This window comes from Ophidiomyces ophidiicola (genome assembly GCF_022830035.1).
Source record: "Ophidiomyces ophidiicola strain CBS 122913 chromosome Unknown scaffold_4, whole genome shotgun sequence".
Lineage (NCBI taxonomy): Eukaryota > Fungi > Ascomycota > Eurotiomycetes > Onygenales > Onygenaceae > Ophidiomyces > Ophidiomyces ophidiicola.
This window is the reverse complement of record NW_026054644.1, coordinates 478,509-500,642: the sequence shown is the minus strand read 5'-3', so window position 1 is coordinate 500,642 and position 22,134 is coordinate 478,509. Positions and strand designations below refer to the sequence as shown.

The window sequence follows — 22,134 nt, the reverse complement described above, 5'->3', positions numbered from 1 at the left end:
ACTGCTGCATGGCATTCTTTTCTCCCTTCCCCGGATCTGCCACTCACCTCCATCGTCGATACGGCCTCGTGATGATATCGGTTTCCTTTTAAAAGCGACCTCTGACGTACATACATATACATACACCTCACCTCCCCACAGTCACACGGCAGAAAAGCGCAGTTCGCCCACGCAAAAATCTCGTTCATTTTCTTTTCGCCCCATCGGCACTCTTTTTTCTTTTTTTTTTTTTTTTTCGGCAATTTACCTTTTTCCCCCTTCTTTTTCTTGATTAAGCATTTCATCCCGCATTGGCAAAGGCCTTATTCTGTCCCCCCTGTCCGCCATGAGATTTCTCGAAAATCGTTGTTCATTGTTCGAAACAGCGGATTTCTTTTTTTTTTCTTTCAACTTCTCCCTTCTTTCTTCTTTTCTATATCCGACCTGACCCAGTTGGGATACCGAATATTTAACCACGATCCCGGTAAACCTGTCGTAGACACACCCCGGTAGATCTTTCTTTACCGCCCTCCCTCTCCCCTATTCTTTACCACGTTGCATTTGTCTAACCAAGCTTTATACTCTTTTTTTTTACCTAGCTCTCCACTATAGCAGAGTCTTTATTGATTGACCCCTCTAATGAATAATCTATCTAATTGGCATGCAGACCTCGCTTTTGGACTTCGACTTCCTCCTCTTCTTCTTCCACCCATTATCATTTTCCCCAAGAAACCCTTTTTTTCCCTATGAACCCACAATGCCTTCAGCGATTCATCCCTACTCCTTAGAAGTTTTGTTTTTTTTTTTTCTCTTCTTGGTCCTTCCAGACCTGGGAGATCCTTCCGACCACTGCATCGTCCTGCCATCTTTATAGTTTTGCTTTTCGACATATTTTGTTTTGAAGGGGCGTTTTTTTTTTTTTTTTTTTGCCTTACATTTTATTTATTTATTCCATTTTATTTCCTTTTAAAGACCAGAAAAGTATGCAAGAGAGAAAGATAAATCAGACAGACAGACAGAAAAGACAATATAATTCTAATATGATAGTATGAAACTTGATTTCCGTCTTTTTTTTTTTTTTTTTCCTCGGTTTGCTGTCCGGCTATTAGTATGGTGAAAGAGAAATATTCTTTTTTTCTTCTCCTTTAGGTTACTACGGGACATTCCGGCTTGATACCCAGTGCCCAGTGCATACTTTTCACCGCTCGCGAAGCGAGGACTGGGGAAGAATCGAAAGCTGGCAAAAAAAAGGGGGGTAGCAGGGAAAAAAGAGGCAAAGTGGATGGACAGGGCAGCAAAAAGGTTCCCACGGGGAGAGAGGGCCCTCTACTCTCCTCGTGGTACATCCTTGAGGCCTCGAACCCGGGCCACCGCTGGGTGTCAGACTGGACGGGACAGAACGTGCGCTGCTGTATCCGCTAGGCCATGGCCCGGGTTCGAGGAAGATGCCTTCTTTGTTGAGATATAGCCTTGGATTTGTGTTGTTGCTGGGGCAGCTGGGTATGTGTGTGGTCTCGACTAAGAGGGGCGTAACTATTATCATTACACTAGGTATATATGTACAAATATTGCGTCTATCTAACTACATTATCTAATTTTTATGACAGTGAAAGCAGATAAAAGGATATAAACATAATTTCGTCATCAAGCATACTTAAGAGACATAGCCATCGCGGTGAAATGACAGAGTTCGTTACTTTCCATCGGCAACCTCAGTGTCTGGATCTTTCTTCTCGCGTATCGTTTGCACTGAATCAATGGCCTTGTTCAAATCATACGACCGCGTCATCACGCTCATCAGGCCAGCAATTCCAATGATCACAGTGCAAACCGCATACACGATTCGCAAGCTGTCCGTATATGCTGTCTTCAGATTCTCCTTTGCCGGTCCGGCAGGCATACTGCGTACTATTTGAACAAGGCCAGCTGCATCCTTACTAAACGGCCCTGCAAGTGACTCAAATTCAGGGTATCGCAAGAGGTTCTTGTACATTTGATTCTGAAAGATGACACCCCCAATTGCAACGCCAATTGCTTGACCAAAGGCGCGGAAAAAGCTGAACATTGCTGCAGCGACGGCCATGTGGCCGGGAAGAGCGGATGCCTGGATGCCAAACGCCAATGCCGGGAATAATATGCCCAAGCCAAGACCAGCTGGGAGCGTGAGAAAGATCCATCCTGCAATGCTGGTGTGGACTTTGAGAAGACAAAATAGGCCTGTACCAATGGCAGATATTGCAAAACCAAGCCAAATGGCCCAGCGGTAGTGACCTGTTTTCGTGACGATGATACCAATAACTGCAGCAGAGGGAGCAACGGTGAACGAGAGTGGGAACAAACTGACACCCGATATGATTGGCGAGTACTCCTTCACCGTTTCATAATAGAGGGGCAGGTAATAAAGAGTGCACCAGAGGACAAGGCCGTGTAAAATAGTCTCGATATAGGTTATAATTGCGGTTCTGTTGGCAAAGATAGTGATGGGAATCATAGGGTCGGTTGCGGCATACGTTTCATAGAAGGAGAAGGCAATCAGACCGACGACACCGACGATAAGCGGAACAAGGGTACGCCACGAGTCCCAAGAATACATCACGCCTCCCCAAGTGACTGGTATCAGGAAGGATGTTGCACTGCCAATGAAAAGCACGGAGCCAACGTAGTCGATCCGACGAAGTTTCGACATCAAGGACGACGGGATGAAGTTAAGTTTTAGGAAGAGTAGGACGAAGACGATACCAACTCCGATGAAGGGGAGATTTATGTAAAATATCCATCTCTTTACGCAACTGTCAGCCAAGTTGTGTTTTAAAAGATTTTCGGTACTTACCCAGGAAACCTCTTGAGCAAAGCCTCCGCCCAAAATTGGACCAGTGACTGAACCGACACTCCACATGGCGCTAAGAATACCAAAATACTGTCCTCGAAGGCGCAGCGGGACGAGGTCGGTTACAATGATCTCAGATAGAGCAATCAAACCGCCGCCACCAATTCCCTGGATGGACCGCCCCACTAACATGTGCGTGAAGTTTTCTGAAAGAGCAGATACAAGAGATCCAGCGAGGAAAAAAACAATCGCTGCCAATATCAAAGGTTTGCGGCCGAAAATATGGGACAGCGACGCGAAGGTGGGCTGGAAGACTACAGAACCAATACTTAGCAAGCGGACTGGGCATTGGGGACTAGATGATAAAAGAGATACATGATACTTGACATACCGGTTGAGCATAAAAGGAATGAGGTTCCGCTCCAGAATGCTTCAATAGCAGACCCACGTAGCTTGGATGCAATGATCTGAAGATGTAGCTGTCAGCATTTGACCCGAGACGTACACACCTGTACAACTCACTGGCAAAGCAACAGATATGGAAGTCCCGTCCAGGGCTACCATTAGAGTGAGAGTAGCGAGAGTCATAAAAACAAGCCATGATCGTTTTGACAGTTTGAAGGTTTCGACTTCATCGTTTTTAACCGAGCCTGTAGATGACACTGGAGCTGATCCCCCGGGCACGCCGGTGCCTTTGCTAGTTGCTGGCTCTTTTTCTGCCATTGCTATATTGTTGAGAATAGCGGCTGTGATGGACTGTTCTAGGAATAGGGGGCACTTCCTTCACACAGAAGGAGCTGGTATTTCGACCTCCAACCGAAGGAGCAAAAGAGATCTCTGAAAGAAATTGATAGAAGGGAATTGAATAAGACCTTAGGGAGTATGAAAACGGGATGGTATTGAAAAGAGGCCTCATACATCGACTAGATGTGTCAAGCGTTCCTTTTTATACCGGATCCAAGGAGTAGCGTCTGAGACTGAAATCGAGATAATGACAGACCGAGAGCCAAACACGAACCAGCTTATCTAGAGAGCAGCTGGATTCAACCAGGTTCATCCGATCCGTTCAATCAAAACAACAGCGGCATTGCTCATGCCGGACAAAGAAGGAAATTGCTTGAGGACTGGGATCGGTCGGCGCCAGCGAAGGCAGATACGGTTCCCAGCAGGCCATGATGTCAGGACACAATCCAACCTCATGGAGGATCTCGGAGAGTCTCTCTGGCGCGGAAGGCAAGACCAGGGCTCGTTCGTGCAGCGACATGCAGTCGCAACCCGGCGGTGACGCTTTCGATGCCAAGGCCGGCGGCGCGAATAAGCTCGCGTGGCGGCTCCGGGCAGTCGGGATCGGGCGAACCGGCAGCCGCGTTGCCCGAAGAGGAATGGTATACGTGCGAACGGGCTGTGAATTCATCCGACGGAAAACGTGTTGGGAGTTGAGACAGAGCCAGTGTCTCGTATAGTCAACAAGTAAGTTAACTAACTAGTGGTTAGCTAACTTTATTGTCTTTGGCCTCGAGACACAACTATCTACAGAATCAATGTCATGCAGGGAACAAGTCCCATTGCAGCAAAAACAAAATGGAACGCAAACATATAAATGCACAAAGAATGGGGTAATTCAAAAGGCAGGTACTCTCTAGAATTCCTCTCACAATAGATTCATGGCGATGCTAACAGGAAAAAAGAACAAAAAAAAAAAAAACGGTTGACAAAACCAGATGTTCCCTCGGAAAAAAATGCACCTTCCAGCCTCATAATTTTCCAGAAAAGCGCAAAAAGGGATGAACTGAAGAGTCCAGTGGTTACAAAAACATGAGCAGCTTTACCAATCATCATCATCGCGGTTTTTCCCTTGCATGGCGTTTTGCCTGGCTCTCAGAGCCTCCGCGAGCCCGCCCGCAAGGCTTGTACTGTTCATGCTACTTGGGGTCGCGCGGCCGCTGGCATCTGGAGTTTCGTGCGAGTTCATGCTCACAGCGCTATCTCGAGGAGCCGCGGCCGGTATCACTTTACGTGCCATATTCGGACGCTTTGCGGGAGGAGCGGGAGGCGCTGGCTTCGCTTTAGCGGCCGCCCCGTTGACGCGGGACGGGCCATTGGGAATATTGTTAGATACGGCTGCTTTTGGCTGCGGCGGAAGGCTAGGTGGCGGAGGCGGCGGCGAGGGAGCTTTGATAACTACAATTTCAAGGTACGCTTCAGGAGCCCATCCTTGGGCGGAGGTCTCGGTATTCATACACAACCACCAACCTGGAAAAAGTAAGTCTCTAGCAAGAATAAGAAGCGGGCAGTACGCTCTCACCATTAGTTTCCTTTGTGACAACTTGTACGACTTCTCCCTTCCTAAGGGATAGCTCATTTGATCGTCCACTATCGAAGTCGTACAGGGCTTTGGCGGAGTCCTTCTTTGGCGCAGGCGGCTGGGCGGGCGGAGGTGGAGGTGGAGGGCGAGTCTGCGAGCCCGAATTATTTCTATTATGCGATGCAGCAACGGCAGCGATGGGCTGTGATACGGGCTTGAATTGTGCGCCGCTGGGTTCTTTGGCAACTCGGGGGTTTTCTGGGAGGGCAGCAGGTCTTGGTCGCGATGCAAGTTTGGAAGGCCCGCCTCCCGGTCCACCAGGTCGTAATAACTTGCCTTTTGTGATTGGTTTTCCAGCAACCTGTTTGGGCCTGGGTGTGGGCTTGGAGGCTGAATCTGCTGGTTCTCCGGGGCCAGTGCGGATTGTGCCACTCTTATACACATCGTCGCGGGGAACCGAGGGGTCTTTCATAGCTTTCACAACAGCCAATTTTCCGGGCTTCTTGTTATATTCGATGCTGTCATGATGATTAGCAAATTCCCAAATCAAAAGAGAAGACATGCGCTTACCTATCTCCAAACTTGAGGTGAAGTTGACCACGCAGTGCGTTCGTAAGATAGGTGAAGAATTCCGTCTTAAAAATGCAGTTTAGGAGAGGGTCCGGCTCCTGCTGAGCACCAACTCCAATGGAGAACCAGTCATCTTTCAGATTGGAGGTGCTGACAAATTTGATAGCGCCAATTGGGATGGTCCGCTCTGCCATTATGCTAAGTTGATTGTTGACAATTGTTTGAACAACTATATAAATGTTGCGAGACGTCTACATGCAAATTAGAAATCGAATGCATCAGTAGTATGGGTGGAAGACCTACTAGGACTAAAAGTCGGGGAGATGGTTTACTTGAGCGACCAAATTTTGTTACCAAGAGTTCACATCGGCACGAATAGAGAACAGTATCACCGCCTAACCTGTTAGATAGGGATATGACCACATATCGGAGCTGAAGAAACTTACTTCCAATGTTAATCGAGCTTTTAATAACATCCCCCATTCCTCCGACATTACCAATGCCGAGATAGTCACCCAAAAACCTTCTTGATCCGACTAGACTGTACCTTCGACGTTCTTTTCTACCACCCAATACTTTGTGTCCTTGGTCACGAAGCTTGATATATTGAAGACCACCAGTCACCCTTCTCCAGAATCGTTGTATGCGAATGGCACACTCCGTACGATATCGAAGATAATTGCGCCAGGCACGCTGAATCCTAGTCGCCATGTTGTGCCAGTAGCGGTCTCGCATATGCTCCAAAGCAAAGAGGGTTTCGGGTGTTTTGATAAATGCTTTAGTGACACCCATCTGGTATTCCTCGGAAGGGATGCTAGTATCCTTTAAAATTTGGCGGGCGCCGGATTGCGAATCGCCGGTCCATGTGTACTCGCCTGCATAGGACGTCTTTGGCGAAAGGAGATAAAATCGTTCCACAAACTTTTCAAAAGTTTGGCGGTAAGCGAAACCTGCTCTTCGAATCCTAACGTTTTCCTGTAAACCGAGGTATTTGATCTGATGAATAACATTTCCAACATTGTACTCGGAAGGCGATTTGTTATCGTTTGGTTTAATTGTTCGAATGTAAGATGGTTGGGCTTTGGCTAAAGTTGTAACTAGATCGTTAGCAGATGCTTTAATCTTGTCTCCTGCTGTAGGCGGACGTCGTTTATCGTCCTGATTCACTTGGTTAGGGAAAAGGGTATGCAAGAAGCTATTAGAGCTCGAGTTGACGAGGTTTAACAAGTCCTTGAGTAGTTGATCTTTATTCTTGTCCGTCATTCCCTCAATCGCGTAGGCGACGTCGCCGGCATAATGTTTAACAATAAATTGGCCTTGTCGAGACTCAAAGTTAGGGTTTTGAGACAAAAAGTTCAATCTTCCAACAAACGTTTGATCTGCGGCCCCAGAATCGGCATGTGCTGTTGCGCAGGCGTCATTCAACGCCGCGAAAACCCCTGGAGGCCTCTTATCTTCGATGAGCTGGCAAACAACTTTGTTGTCAAAATATTTGATTGGTGTCCACTTAATCTGTTCTCTTTCATATTCCTCTTGCTCCGTTTTCAGGGTTAGCTGAATAAATATTTGTTGCAACTTTTCGTTAACGTAGTTGATGCACAACTGCTCGAAGGAGTTTCGCTCAAAAATCTCGAAGCCATAAATATCTAGAATACCGATAGTGTTTGTGATTGCCCCCTTTGCGTTTAAGGACGCATTCACTCTCTGAACAATCCAATCAAATAAGTTAAAATATAGCGCTTTCGCGAGAGCATCTCGAACTGCAGTTGCCTGGACAGTATTGAGAGGGACCTCGTATACCGAGCCACGGCGGCCGCCCCGTGCGGTTTCGACAACTCTTTGGGTAAGTGCATTTTTTACTCGTCCTGCGTCCACCTCCAGAAGATAAGCAACAAAATCAATAACAGATTGATCCGTGATTGACGCGTTTGAGTGGTCATCCTCTTGAAATTGCATATTTCCAAGCCATAATACCGCGGATAGAGTGCGGAAGATATTGTCTTGTTCAGCTTGTGGCAGACCAATGATCTTCATTGCTTCTAAGGTTTCATTGAAATCTGCAGTGTCATCGATTCCGGGAACATCAAAGCACTGCGATCGACTTGTGTAAAGATAAGATTGAGGTTGCTGAATGCCAAAAGTATCTATGACACATTAGGTCTGAACGTGAAAAGGGGTCGGGAGTTTATACCTCTATAAGTCTGTGAAGCGGCTTTTGTGAACTGATAAAATATATGGAAATTTCGCTCGTTTTTAATCTGTCCGACGACTCTAGATTTCTCAAGAAGGTAGTTGGTGATGGTAGCACCAACTGGCTCGCCAACAGAGTTGAACTGAAGCTCTAAATATTTCCCAAAACGCGAAGAGTTGTTGTTTCGCAACGTCTTCGCATTCCCAAAAGATTCGAGAAGCGGGTTTGTTGCGAGTACCATGTCCTTTGTGTGTTGGATCGAAGAATCGGTGCCGCCGGACACATTGGCGATGTATTGCATCAGCCGCTTGGCTGCCTCCGTCTTTCCCGCCCCAGATTCCCCAGATATAATAACACACTGGTTTTCCTTATATGCTTTCATATTGTAGTATCCGGCTTCAGCTACTGCGAAAACGTGGGGCGGGACTTCCAACCGATTCTTCCCCCGGTAGCTCTCTAGGACCTTGTCGGTGTAGATACCGACTACAGCTAGTCAGCCAGAAAATCATTCAAACCTAGATAATAGAGCACTCACGGTCACGAAATGGATTCACAGACACTAGAACATGGCCGATATACGTCTGTGGCGATGTCCGTGTTAATAGACAACGCTCTACCAACCCAGCTTCTCAAAGGACAACTTACATAAATCTCCCCATGCTCAAATCGTTTCTTTAAGTTCTCGTTAATGGCCTCGTTAGACACCTTGCTCAGCAGTGTCAGGTCGGATACGCCAATTTCCCTTTTCTTGGTGCTTTCGAATACGGCCTTCTTGACCTGGGGCTTTCCGCCGCCCCCTTCATCATGCCTTGATCGCCCGAAGCCTCTGCTTCTTTTCTCTTCTCTGTTTTTAAACGGCCGCCTTGATTGACCCTGGGCGAAAGAAGCAAGTTAGTGTCTTTATGTCGCATAGCTTCTTGAAATGGAGTAGGGACACTCACCATGGCTCATCGGGCTGCGGCACGCAGCGTAACTCACCCAACGGGGTTCCAGGTCGTTCTGGTGGAAAAGCGCCAGTGATTTTCATAAAAGTAAATCTTGTCCAGATCCCTTATTTAAGTCAAGTCGCGACAAAATACAATATGGTGTTAATGAAGAGGCTGCATACGCATCATCTATGCTCGTGGCCGGCTCAACTGCCCCCTCTGTCTTGGACTCTTCCCAGGTCTCCTGCGGCAGATTACGTAACTAACTCCCCATGATGCAGCCTGCGGGAAATGCGACTTGGTAACCACGGTGCGCCACAGCTGCTCCGCCGCCTCCTGGCCCGTGGCTTGCGCGTACGCAGTAACTACTCCATACTCGCGACCCGATATATTAGTTATCCCATCCCACTGTGAAAATTATTCTATGTTTACAGGGTACTCCGTACAAAAGCACGAGAATATACAGACAGGCAGACAGAGAAATATCTTTTTACTACATACATTTCCTGTTTTACTCACGCGCAGTGCGGGTCAACTCCCCAGAAAGACAGAATATCAGTGGCTGTCTGCCCATCGATATATTCTTTTAACATAGTCTTTCCAGCTTCTGTCCTAACACCAACACAAAAATCTCGAACTGTGGGGAACAAGTCTGTTATTATGTTAACTGTGTGTCCGTCAATTTGACGGTATGGCGCTGTAATTGTGCAATGAGATACCAGATTTACTGGCGCGGGTGATGACATCGACTCGGGCACATAGCAGACATCTTCGATTCGTGATTGTAACGCCGGAAGCATGTAATCTGGTCCCTGGACAGGGATTATATGTATGCAAATTGTTAAGCGATCAAGTATGTTATCAATACGGATTTGTATTAACCGACTTGGTCTTCTCGGGTTAACCAAAGAAGTGTTGACACCTACAGGTTCTGCAATACTAGCAAGGGCGCTATATTTGGTCGGTGTTGCTTCGGGGGAGGCGCATTCGAAAGGAGCAACATGACAACAAGGTCGCTGCCACCTGTTAACGCAGTGAAGCGCTCTAAGCGTGTCAAAGTGTTTTCTCGCTCTGGCTCTTCTACCGCATCTGGTGTGAAGACCAAGACAAACAATCGCTTTGTTGCTCCTCTGCTTACGTTTAGTGGCAACTCGAAATCGTGGGTACCCAAATGAGCTTCTATGGACAAGTTACTGGTGTTCTAGATAGCTGAGAGAGCGAGCGAGAGAGGGAAACCCTTGAGGTGAAATGTCTCTGTGGCGGCAAGAACGGGCCCGATAGTTCTCCATATTGGGCGTTTCCTCAAGGACGCACAAAACATTCAGTCAAATTTATTTGATACTTGAAAAATATTGTGCACAATCAGCGGTGCGAACTTTTATGTGTAACGTCAAACTCATTGTTGAACATTAATGAGGTAGTTGGTACGGAGTATACAGACCATAATAAGCCCACCAGTACTGTGCCTGCCTTTTTCGGATGAAACGAGAAAAAACACGTGAGACTGGAAATTGGACTACATTACATGCGTACTGTACATTAATATGTTCCTTTGATTCTTTCTCAGAATAGGAGTGGGGTGAAGTAATATAGCTAGAAGAGTGGGTATCTAAACCAGCCCAGTAAATCCGTCTATCAGTGAAATTAATTGAAGGAAATCAGCGTGTATCATCTAATGGAAAATGCGGTTCGAGAAAGATTACTATTTTGTCCCATGAGGTGTCGGTTCAGAGGTAGAAGGGTTGGTAGGTGGTGGACCAAGTTTGGATGAAGCTGTCTCCATTGACGCTCCGCGAAACCATTGTATCTTAGAGCTCAATTTTTCAAAAATACTCTGCTGCTGAGGTGATTCGGGTTCGTCGTCGATAGCTTGGATTGATTCAGGGAGGACGCGATGGATTTCCCTGGGAGCCTTCTTTTCATATTTTGCTCGTAACTGCAGAATCTCTTTCTCTAGAGCAATGAGACCCAGCCTAGCCGCCTTTTCAGACTCTTCAAGCTCATTGAGACGTTCCGCCACGTCTTCTCTTCTCGATGTCTCCTTTCTGCGGGACCTCCAAGATTCAAACACTATTAACCCTCCGGCAACCATAAACAGGAAGGTTTCACTGATGAAGTTGGCACCGGTATCAATTGCCTTTGCTTCAGAAAGAGGTCTAATGCGTGGTGTGGGCGGGGGCTTGGGGGGTTCGGCTGCTTTCTCCCTTTCTTTTACAGTTGCCGCTTCGTCGGCTTTCATTTGCGCTTCCGTTTTTACTGTAGGTATTTGCTGCTTTCTCTTTTTAATCTGAAGATCTGCTGCTTCACGAGCGGCCTGCCGCTCAATGCTTGCTGAACTCTGAAGCAAACCAAGCCTTAGGCGCATGTCAATACGGTGGAGTGTTTGAGCGAAAGAGACGCACACCCGACGAAACCGCTCATGTTCTCGGGCTTGGGCTTTTATTTGGTTCTTAAATGTAGACTGTTAGTGCTTTTTTTTGCAAAGTCTACCATCTTTTAGCTTACAGCAATGGGCTTTGAGAGAGTACGTATCACTAGCGAAGAGAGCTTGAGCGTTATGCTTGTCATGGTGGATCAGTCGCATCCTAAGGTGGGCAGCTCGCTATGTGAAATAGCTAGCCAATCTCTCCTATACAAAATGACACGCCATCGACGACTGTTATGAAGGCCCACAAGTCGCGAAAAGCCTGCAGGCGGTTCAGTGATGCCTGAATTGGGGATGTGGAAGGCGGATGACATAATGGCCGGGAGCCAAAATGCTTAGCGCAGCCAAACCCAAATCCCGTTGCCGGGCCAATGTTTACAAACTTCCCGTTCGAGAAAAACGCACTCCTCGACATTTGGCCCCTTGCTCTTCCACTGCGAAAGACCACCTCATGGCGTCATGAGCGTTTATTGATCTACGCTGTATCTAGATTGAAATGTGAGTAGCTGTGTTTGCTCCGTATGTTGAACATTGACAATGCGACGACTGATCGAAAACATCAGACATGTTATGTTGCAGTGGCTGTCTGCAAAAGGAGCATAGGAATAGAACGGAACCGTTTGCGGCAATATCCTTCATAATATATAGCGACTGTTGAATTTTGAGGCCCCTCGCGTGGTTTATGGTCTCCCTCCAGACTCTGAATTTTTGATAATGGCGGCCTTGTCGCCTCGTTCTATCAACATTCTTCCAAAGCCGAAACAGGATCTAGTCAAGAAGCAAAGTACAAGAGACTTGCCAACCCCTAAGGCCGCCCCATCCAGGAACCATGCACCTCCACCGCCTACTCTTGTTCGGGAGCCTGGAAACGGCGAGCAATACATCACCGGAAATTTTCTAGGTCGAGGGGGTTTTGCAGTGTGCTACGAGGGAAAATTGAGTCGAAATGGCCGCGTCTTTGCCATGAAAGTCGTTAAATCTGAAATGCCACTGAGAAAAATGGCCGAAAAGGTATGTTGAACGCAACATCGTGGCGGAAATTTAAGTGACTGATTTATGGTGATTCGAACAGTTTCGCACCGAGCTCCAGATACATTCGAAGATGCGGCATCCAAATATCGTTACATTTTATCGTGCCTTTGCGTTTGAGACAAACACCTACGTAATTCTTGAAATATGCCCGAACGGCTCGGTCATGGAAATGGTAAAACGAAGAAAATGTTTAACTCTCCCGGAAGTTCGAAGATTCATGATACAGCTATGCGGTGCAGTCAAATATTTACATAGACGTAACGTTGCACATCGAGATTTGAAAATGGGCAATTTGTTTTTGGATCGCAATATGAATATCAAGGTCGGAGATTTTGGCCTTGCCGCTATTATTTTAAGCGAAAAGGATGAAAAAAGACGTAAAACACTATGTGGCACACCGAATTACATTGCCCCGGAGGTTTTGGATAAAAATAAGGGTGGGCATACCCAAAAGGTCGATATTTGGTCTTTGGGTGTTATTTTGTAAGTCTCGGCCGAACATGATTTTACAAAATAAACTAATTGAATGAAAGCTTTGCTATGCTCACCGGTTTCCCACCATTTCAATCGAAGACCCAGGACGAGATATACAAGAAGGTCCGAAGCCTTACCTACAACTGGCCTAAGAATTCCGAATGTGCGAACTACATTCCCCCCGAAGCCAAAGATCTCGTAAGCGCATGCTTGAGTTTAGATGAAAATGAGCGACCTGAACCAGATCAAATTGTGGACCATAACTTTTTCAACATGTATGTGGGCTGTATACCACATGAGCTTGATTCGGAGTGTCGTTTTTCAAGACCATTATGGATAAAAAGCCAAGATCCTCGGGGCGATAAAGTCGAAGCGGGCTACGGGTTAGAACATGAATCTCGATATCACTCCAGGGTGTCTCATATTAGATACTCTGACGAGAAATACGCTGTTTGTAAAGAATTTTTTTACACAGAGTGCGGTGTTGGAAAGAAGGAGACAGGAGAGGCGAGAAAGCCAGTAGGGAAACGTTGTTCTAAAACAGCCTTTGCTGAGTGTGCTGCAGAGGAAGAGCAGGGAAGGCAGCCGATAATACCATTGCCAGCTGATGAGGTTTACTGTTATTTGCAAGATAGAGACTGGAGTGTTCAGGAGATGCCTCCAGAAATTGACCCCCGGTCATCCCCAGAGGAGGATGACGACGACGTTGAAAAGATAGCGTCGAAAGCGGAAGCTGCCAATTTGGCACGAACACAGCTGGCACTTGCGGCTCAGCTTCGTCGAAAGGAAACACAACCACGAAGTCATGCTGCCCAGCTACGACAGCAGGCCTTGCCCGCGCGCCAGCCAACACGGGAAAACATTCTTCGTAATACTCAAAGTGGTATTCACCAGCTTAAGAGCGAAATATATCGAGAACCTCAGGGAACAGTAAGATCTGGGTACTTAATGAGTGAGCGTCCAATTCGTTGCAGAGCGCCCGGGTATCATGGCTCTCTTCGTGAAAGAACAACAAGCGCGAGTGCGCTACCAAAATCTATTTCTGCACCAATTGACGTGGTTGCTGGACGAACTAGAGCTCAGTCAAGACAGCAGCTTGCTGCAATGGCGACGAAGCACGTTGGATCTGAAGCCATAACTGAGAATGTCGAAAAACCTCCTTCCAAGAAATATAACAGCGATGCCCCAAAATCGTTGGCTGCTCCAAGAGCAAGAATTGCTTCCCGTGATGCAGATGAGATGCGTTTACGAAGGTCCCAGTCTAAGATGACTCCTCCAAATTCGGAAGTTGAGGTAGAGCAACGAATACCTCGAAGTAAAAGTGATGGTGTTGCGAAATCGACAAATTCAAGCGCCGGGAACAAGCCTAGGTCTGCTTTTGGACTACGTCGCCTGATACGTGCTGATGATGACGCGGACGTTATGCCTGGAACGGACATCAGGGAGGTTATGGGTGATGTAAAGATGTACTTTTCTGAGCTTTGCCGGTTTCGTTCGAGCCCTACGTCAGCCCGTACGAGAGCACGACGTCACCAGCAGAGGCCGGCTTCTATCAAACCACACTCATATGTAATGAAATGGGTGGATTACACCAATCGATATGGTATCGGATATGTTTTGGATGATGGAAGTGTTGGGTGTGTATTCAGGGCTGACCGTGGCTGTCCAGCCAGCTGCGTTATTGTCCGAAACGGGGAGATGCACATCCGACGAAGGACCCGAGCTAAGGAGAGTGCTGACGAGAAGGACGTATACTCAGATGCTGACCAGCTAGTTCCGCAACAAGGGCCACCAATTGAATTCTATGAGAATACTGAAATTGACTCTCAAGGACACCCGGGAGGATGCGTGAGGCGAGTGCTAGTGGAGGCCAAAGCTTTCGACACTAGTAAACACTCAACATGCGACTTAGTGATGAAGACACGTAGTCTTGACGCAGAGAAGATAAAAAGAGTGAAACTTGTCGACCAATTTGGAAAATACATGATCGGGCCTCTGGGAAGAAAGATTGAAAATCCATCGCCGGGCCATGAAGCGAATAATAGTTCCACGGAATCGTATGTACGGTTCTATCAACGATTGGGGAATGTGGGGATTTGGGGATTTGGAGACAGCGCTTTTCAGGTATGTAAATGCTGTCAAATTCATAAATGATTTTGTTCTGGTGGGCTCATATTACATCTAGTTTAATTTTCCTGACCACACGAAGCTTGTCATATCTCTGCCTGCGAGACAACAAGTCGACCGGGCAGATTCTACCTTATCATGCCAAATAGACTTCTTTCATCTTTCACCAACTGCTGCCCGATACTTGAAGGCTAAAGGGAAAATGCACCCCAATGGATTTGACACCAGGGCAGTCATAACTGATTCAGCTAGCAACTATTTTGCTTCCTTATGTGGCCTGAGCGCGCCAATGTCCGGTTCCGGAAAGGAAAGATTCCAGGATATCCTCGAAGCCAATTCCTTTCGTGACAAGATTGATTTTATTATTGAAGTGTTGGAAAGCTGGATTGAAAATGGCAGGCTTGGGGGCAGAATTATATCCAAGTCTTCATCTATATCGTCAACAGCTTCTTTCCAAACAACGTTAACTCGAACATTTTCCACAACATCAACTTTCCCATCAGCCTTGACAGCAATATCCGCGGGGAACCTAGATATGTCTCACAACTCTTCTGATATGTTTTGGTGTGGACCCCAGGAAAAATCCTGGGCGGCACCGTCAGGAGGGAAATTTGTATGGGTTACTGTCGGTGCCCAGGGTGGAGATAGTGAATACATGTCCCTTTCCCTGAAAAATGATGGCAAGATTGAGGCCGTCGGCGCAGAAGAGGCCATGGAGCTAAAGGATAGATTAAAAGCACTTACGATGTGATTGATGCATTTCGAGCCCCTCTCGCACTTATGATTTGTATCTGTGTTTTTGAAGTGATCCCCTGTCCCTTCTTTTATTTCCTTTGCACATAATTCTCGCTCTCTGTTTGAGATTTCTACTGTTGCATCTAACGAAGTTACGAAAGCCTTGTCAGAGTCGATTTGGTGGGTTTATAACCACACATTTCATACCCCACACAGTACTTGTGAAGAGTTCTTTGAGCGTTCGCACCTGACTTCATACTCGGCGCCTAGTCCCTTGTTTCTTGGAGGTCCTTCATTGCTTAATTTTGCTGGTGTGGCGTTTTCGTTTCACTTTCAAGGTGTTTGGTGTCTACTGAGTAAAGGTAGGTAATTACAGCCTAGTGCTCTTAAAATAAAATATTAAACGATTGATGATCAGGGATGCAAAAGCCAACATACCATTTCCATTTCCATCTTTGGGATGGTGAAGTAGTAAATGACTTTTCCGCTCTTCATTGACAGCCATGCTTGCAATCGAACTCCAAACTTCCGATTCGGCAAAGCCGCATGAGGCGGAAGGTCAAACCGTACTGGCGAACAACATCCTGTCACTTCGAAGACGTCGTAAAGTGCCATCAGGCTACGAGAATTCTTGGTTGTACCAGTATAATCCACCCGGGAGGATGGCATAGATTCGTCGTACATAACGTCAGAGCAATTAAGCAACATGACGAAGAGTACCCCGTGCAGGTCGTCACTTCTCTCTTCAATTTCAGTTAACCGACTTCAGATTTTCCATTTTCTTCCGCCGCTGAATTAAAACCGCCAAAGGAATATCATCTTCGTCGTAGAATTCCGCTTCCTCGTCGACACCAAAGTCGCGGAGGCGTTCACCCTCTGCATTTCTCCAGCTTTCCTCTCCTTCAGACAAGCCGGATTCTGTAATAGATTCACTAGCATCCGACATTATTTCGGTTTCGATATTATGCATATACCTTTCATGAAAAGGCTTTCGACGATGGATGGCTGATCTCTGTTTGTGGCGCTTATAATCTAACTCTTGTCGACGCCGGAACGCATCAATAGCGTCTTGATCAAAATCCCGGTGCATATCAAGAACCGTTCCTGGCGTATCTATGTCGGAAAGTACTGGCCTGTACATTCGATCTGGGTCAAGCGGCGGCCAAGGAAGAGAAGGATCTGCATGTCCGATTTATTTCATGCTTAATGGAGATGGACATTTAATTCTATTACAGCATGATTGAACTCACCCTCGAAACCGTTTACCTCAAAATCTAATCCCGTATCTCGGGGTGGGCTTCTGGAAAACGGCCAAAACCAGCCTAAGAACTAAAATCAAGGTTAGTTCTAGAATCGAGAAATCTTCAAGTAATGGGCATACATTGGAGCCTCCTCCCATGGAGGCGCTGATATTTTGCCATATTCCGATGTCAAATGGGAATTCTTGCTTTTGAATCCGAATTTTGGTGCCCTCCGGACCATCAAGATAGCCACCAAATACACGAGCGCGTCGCAACAGAGTGCTGTGTCTTTCAATTTCCCATCCCTCGATTGTTGTCTGGTTTTGAAGAAGTAACCATAGGGTTCGTACAAGCAAGATTGATAACGCAGCGAGTACCAAAGTGTTAACAACTATAAGGGCAAATAGATGCCCAAGTTGAAAAACTGTAGGGCCAAAATACTTTTCTTCCAACCCATAATATTATTAGTGTAAAGAAGAGTCCTGTCTATAATACTCGCATTAATCGCACTTACACTGGGCATATTTCGGTTATTCCATAAAACTGTCAACCGTAGATACAGAAAGTATTCTAAGTAAGCCATTGAAACAACAGCATAAGAAACAAAGCGAATGAAATGCGGGTAGGTAAAATGAGAGACGCAGTTATTCGTCCAAGGGCAATGGTGGTCCATTTTTGGTATACATCTTAACAGGCGTTAGCAGCCGAAAAAAAATATAAATATAAAAATAAAAATAAACAAGAAAATTTTTTTTAAATGAAATGAACTGGGTGCCTTCGTCTAACCTCTGACAAGTTTTACAGTGATGGGCTCTCGGCGGCTTCGAGGCTTCGCATCTTCGGCACCATCTTTGCCTATCCCACGTAGATGTATTCAAGACTTCTACGATTCTGCCTGCGGCTGCAGCCCTTGAGCCTCGAGTTTTCCATTGGCTTGAAATACGACCCGGGTCAGTTACGCAAGCCCGGGCATAGCAGATCCAAATACATAATACTAAAATATTAAATTTTATGGCTTCAGATTTGGTCAGCGGCGAGGGATCAATATGATGAAAAAGATACTGGGAGGAATAGGAAAGAAAAGCAATTAAGCTCGAAACAGCAGGGATAGCAAGCTGAGAGATTGAGAGTCCAGGCATCACGGCCGACGTGCGTGGATGTAGGTTAATTGTTGGTGGGAGGCTTAGAGCCCCCTTCCAATCGATCGGCTTGCTTCTCGGGATGGGAAAAACCGTACCTCCGGCTAGTTTTCGATTTTTTGGAGATTCCTCCCTTAACCTTGTACGTACTCCGTACCTACGTTAACCTAGTTGATCGTTCACGTGACAACTTTATTTAAACTACCCCTGATCGTCCAGAAAGTTACCATCATTCAACCTCTGGCGCCTCAACTCGAGCTGTGCAAGTTTGAGTTTTGGTGGGACTATTCAAAATGCCAATTACGCCACTCGAAGAAGCCACTGCCAGTGCCATTGGCTCTACTTCTGCTGTTCCAGATCCTTGTTCTGTTGTGAAGGAGCTCATTGACAATGCTTTGGACGCAAAAGCCAAAGCTGTTTACGTTGAAATATCTTCCAACACACTTGATGTGATCCAGGTTAAAGACAATGGCTGCGGTATTCCTCGGAGTGATATAACCCTCCTATGCAAAAGGAATTGTACCAGCAAGATCCAGACGCTCGATGACTTGAGAAATCTCGGGGGTAACTCGCTAGGCTTCCGCGGACAGGCTCTAGCAAGTATCGCGGAGATGAGTGATTGTGTTATTATCACTACTAGGGAGGCATCAGAATTGGCGGCCATTTCACTCAAGTTTGGTCGGACCGGCCAACTGCTGAGGCAAGTGCTGTGAAAACAACGTCTGTATACACCCGAACTCTGACCTCGCCAATAGCGAGGCAACTGTCCCTCAGCCCATTGGCACTTCTATTCGAGTGTCTAATTTTCTCAAATATTTCCCTGTTCGTCAATCTGCATTTTTAAAGTCCCCCTCATCTACCCTGTCTAGAGTTAAAAAGATGTTGCAACAATATGCATTGTGCCGTCCCTATATTAGATTTTCTCTCAAAATCCTCAAACAAAGCTCTGTATGGGTATACGCCCCAAATGAAAAACCGTCTCTTTTTGATGCGATTCTAAAAATTTTTGGCGGTGATGTTGCAGCTCAGTGTGTGTTTGTAGAATCCGATGTTGCAGACAGCTGTTCACCCAATTACAACGGCACATCTACTCTGTGCAGCAAGATCCAGGCTATTGTTCCGAAACCAGATTCTAGTATGTCCTTTCGGGTTTCTCTCCTGTGCTATACTAATTCAACTAAGATATATCCTCGCTTACGAACAAGGGTCAATACGTATATGTCGATGGCCGGCCATTATCTGGATCAAAGGGCATTCTGAAGGATATTTTGAAATTGTTCAAGTCACATACTCGTCGAGTGTTTCAACAAGCTTCTGTTTCTCAGACAGCTGGCGCTTTCATATATCTTCATATTTCCTGCCCTCCTGGTACCTGTGACGTTAATGTGGATTCATTGAAGGATGATGTGATATTTGAAGATCCAGCCTTGATATTACGTCTCGCCGACACTCTATTTCAAAGGGCATATGGTAAAGAAAATTTTCCCGGTGAAGCCAGCATAGACATATCCGACCGGTCAACACCTGCCCCAGGTTTACCAAATTCCACTGAGAATACACTAGCAATTCCAGAGCCACTTACCCCTTTCACCATAGAAGATTCACCCGAAGTATCACCCCAAGTATTCTCTCAGCTACTGAGCGATTGTCAGAAAGGAAAAAGGGCAGCAACCCATTTGCCATTGAAATCTAGTCTAGGTCTGTGCACTGTACCGCACTCTAGGGAAGATTGCAATGTGAATCCTTGGACAATAGCAAAGCGAAATTCCACTATTATAGACCCCATACCTCACCTTCCAACACCTTCTAGGAGCGTAGGGCTCTCAATTTTCCGTGGACGCAATTACCTGGCAAATACCCATGTTACGGGACGAGCGACAAATCCAGGCAATTTTTCGCCAGTTGAAACGTCACCAACACCCGTAAGGAGGGCTACTACTCAGATAACGGGCCAACAGGAGTATCGACAATCAAAAATTATATCAACTACCCATTATCAAGATGCACGCCCTGCTACTGCAATACAACTCTTTTCTATATCTCAACCCGTCAGTCCAACAACCGCGTCCTTTCCGGATAGGTTGCAAGAGGCTAGAGACGGGTCTTTTCCACTAGATCTAGAAGGTCGATTTGGTAAGGATACTATTATCCTTGCTAGCCCTTCCTGCCCTGCTTTGCCATCACCAGTCAAAGAACAGGTTTTGTCAGGGCCTTCTGGACAACCATCGTCTGAGTTTGCGGATGAGCCACGTACATTGCAGCAAAATACTTATAGCATACAGCCATTCCCGTTGAACGAATCCCTGAGCTTTGAGCGGCGTAAAAAGGAGATTCTTCAATCTCGACGGAATAAATTAAAACAGCAAAGCACCCATATCACGGAAAATAAACAAAAACGCTCATTAAGCCCCAATGGGCTACGAGCTAGAAACAACGTCCTTAACTTTTCTCCCAGCGGGCAACTGTCGGTAAAACCTATATTCCCTTACCCACAGAGAATAAGCCATCCACTGCTTGTTGTTGAACAAGAAGTGCCCAATGAAGTGCCATTGCCCGTCAAACATATTTCGGCATCATTATTACAAAGCCACTCTGCTAAACAAACACAGATGTCCCCGATCAGTCAAATAATTGATAATCGAATGCCGCTGGAGGGCATTTCAAATCAACCAACTATTCACCATTTAGCATTGATGGGTAGTGGTAGTGTTGATTTTTGGGCATCAGTATCGCGAGTTTTGCAAGTTGATACATACGTGCAAGCTGGTAGCATCTGCTCAAGCTTTTTAACCACCTCTACTCCAACCGATACTGTGAGGCAGTGGAATGAAAAAGCAATGAGCTTAATCGAAAATCGCCTCTCTCGATATCGCTCCCCCTGATATGGTTGTTTGCAAGAGGTATTTTGTTTACAACAAATACAGTATGAGACCCAATCTGCTAAATATACGTGGGATAATCTCAAAGTATCGCGATAATATAAGATCTTTTTCATTCGAACGACATAGTACACATGGAAGCGTGATAGAAGCGCTATACCTTAAGGCATTTTACTGAATGCTGTATAATAGTATAACAGAGATAATTTTAGCAAATGGAAATATACAAATTACATACTGAGAGGAGATATACGGGTATATATCTTAGATGATATAGAATGGGCCACTGTTGAGCAGTTAGTTTTCATGGTCACAAAGACGACGATGGATTGGGTTTAGTGTACGGTTTCTTGACGGCACTTGAGAACAGCTAGACACCAAGTTAACTAATGAGTTACATGATAAAAGCAGAAGTTTTCTATCCTCAGTTTTCAACGTTACCCATTTAAAGTCTCTATCGTGCTGGCAACAAAGTCCTCTCATCTCAAAAACCGCTCGACGGCCACTATGCAGACTGTCTGTTAAAGGGCGATGCCGATACATGTCCTCTACCTTCCAGATACAGTCTGAGCTCGAGTACGGGCCGAAAGCCGAGATATCACAATTAGATTTGCGGGCAAGTGGTCCGCGAAGATTTGTTCCATGGGGTGGTAACAAGCCAAAGGTTGGAACCCTGCAGCCAAACCAGATCACAAGCTGGTATGGGCACTCCTTCTTCGTACGTTTTTGAAAAAAAAGCATCAGGATTCTTGGCCATTTTATGATACAGCTAGGTGTAGTTCTAATCAGTAGTCTAGAAATCGTAGATGCAGCTGTTATGATGTCTATCAATTATTGCCTGTATTATCATTAATTGGGCACCCTAGCAGACATTTAACAATTCCCAATTGTTGGTGCTAGGGTTCTTAGCCGGCTTCCAAGATTTTGAGGGTGCACTATAAGCCACTTTTGGGCAGTGGTACTGGTTTGTAATGTTTTATATTCCTTTCGCTTCCTCTTCCTTTTGTACAGAGTAGGTAGGCGAATTTATTCTGAGTTTTTCCCTAGAAATGCCGCGTTTCGCGGTTCCATCAATGGGGTATTCTTGCCGGACACAATCCTTGCGGCTCTATTGGTTGATCTTGCGATCTCCTTCCCACGACTAGGCATGAATAGTTTAGTAGTCAAGTGCTTTGAGCTGGTGTGAAGTAATGGTTCGGGTCCAGCTAATACGTAACTAGTTACATAGTTACATCGCCAACTAGAAATCCGTGTCCGAGCGCAATGATTCCTTGGGCTTCTCCG

General features: G+C 46.0%; 6 protein-coding genes across 6 annotated transcripts; 2 read left to right on the top strand and 4 right to left on the bottom strand.

The window, feature by feature from the left end:
• Positions 1 to 1,672: 1,672 nt before the first annotated feature.
• On the bottom strand, positions 1,673 to 3,529 carry LOZ57_001601 (uncharacterized protein; the record flags this gene model as incomplete). The annotated part of the gene is made up of 4 exons (XM_049250688.1): positions 1,673 to 2,758; positions 2,810 to 3,120; positions 3,198 to 3,273; positions 3,329 to 3,529. The coding sequence occupies 4 exons, from the start codon at positions 3,527 to 3,529 to the stop codon at positions 1,673 to 1,675; spliced, it is 1,674 nt and encodes a 557-aa protein (XP_049110272.1).
• Positions 3,530 to 4,631: 1,102 nt separating this feature from the next.
• Positions 4,632 to 8,816, bottom strand: MYO1_1 (class II myosin; the record flags this gene model as incomplete). Its single annotated transcript, XM_049250687.1, has 9 exons — positions 4,632 to 5,059; positions 5,112 to 5,629; positions 5,682 to 5,932; positions 5,985 to 6,076; positions 6,128 to 7,825; positions 7,873 to 8,355; positions 8,408 to 8,453; positions 8,518 to 8,745; positions 8,814 to 8,816. 9 exons carry the CDS (start codon positions 8,814 to 8,816, stop codon positions 4,632 to 4,634), a joined length of 3,747 nt encoding a protein of 1,248 aa, XP_049110271.1.
• A 1,684-nt stretch (positions 8,817 to 10,500) lies between these two features.
• On the bottom strand, positions 10,501 to 11,366 carry LOZ57_001599 (uncharacterized protein; the record flags this gene model as incomplete). The annotated part of the gene is made up of 2 exons (XM_049250686.1): positions 10,501 to 11,247; positions 11,304 to 11,366. 2 exons carry the CDS (start codon positions 11,364 to 11,366, stop codon positions 10,501 to 10,503), a joined length of 810 nt encoding a protein of 269 aa, XP_049110270.1.
• Positions 11,367 to 11,937: 571 nt separating this feature from the next.
• Positions 11,938 to 15,607, top strand: CDC5 (Cell cycle serine/threonine-protein kinase cdc5/MSD2; the record flags this gene model as incomplete). The annotated part of the gene is made up of 4 exons (XM_049250685.1): positions 11,938 to 12,234; positions 12,296 to 12,738; positions 12,789 to 14,853; positions 14,915 to 15,607. 4 exons carry the CDS (start codon positions 11,938 to 11,940, stop codon positions 15,605 to 15,607), a joined length of 3,498 nt encoding a protein of 1,165 aa, XP_049110269.1.
• Positions 15,608 to 16,342: 735 nt separating this feature from the next.
• On the bottom strand, positions 16,343 to 17,355 carry PFA4 (Palmitoyltransferase; the record flags this gene model as incomplete). Its single annotated transcript, XM_049250684.1, has 4 exons — positions 16,343 to 16,770; positions 16,842 to 16,920; positions 16,973 to 17,149; positions 17,347 to 17,355. 4 exons carry the CDS (start codon positions 17,353 to 17,355, stop codon positions 16,343 to 16,345), a joined length of 693 nt encoding a protein of 230 aa, XP_049110268.1.
• Positions 17,356 to 18,264: 909 nt separating this feature from the next.
• On the top strand, positions 18,265 to 20,853 carry LOZ57_001596 (uncharacterized protein; the record flags this gene model as incomplete). Its single annotated transcript, XM_049250683.1, has 3 exons — positions 18,265 to 18,680; positions 18,727 to 19,106; positions 19,154 to 20,853. 3 exons carry the CDS (start codon positions 18,265 to 18,267, stop codon positions 20,851 to 20,853), a joined length of 2,496 nt encoding a protein of 831 aa, XP_049110267.1.
• Positions 20,854 to 22,134: the final 1,281 nt, after the last annotated feature.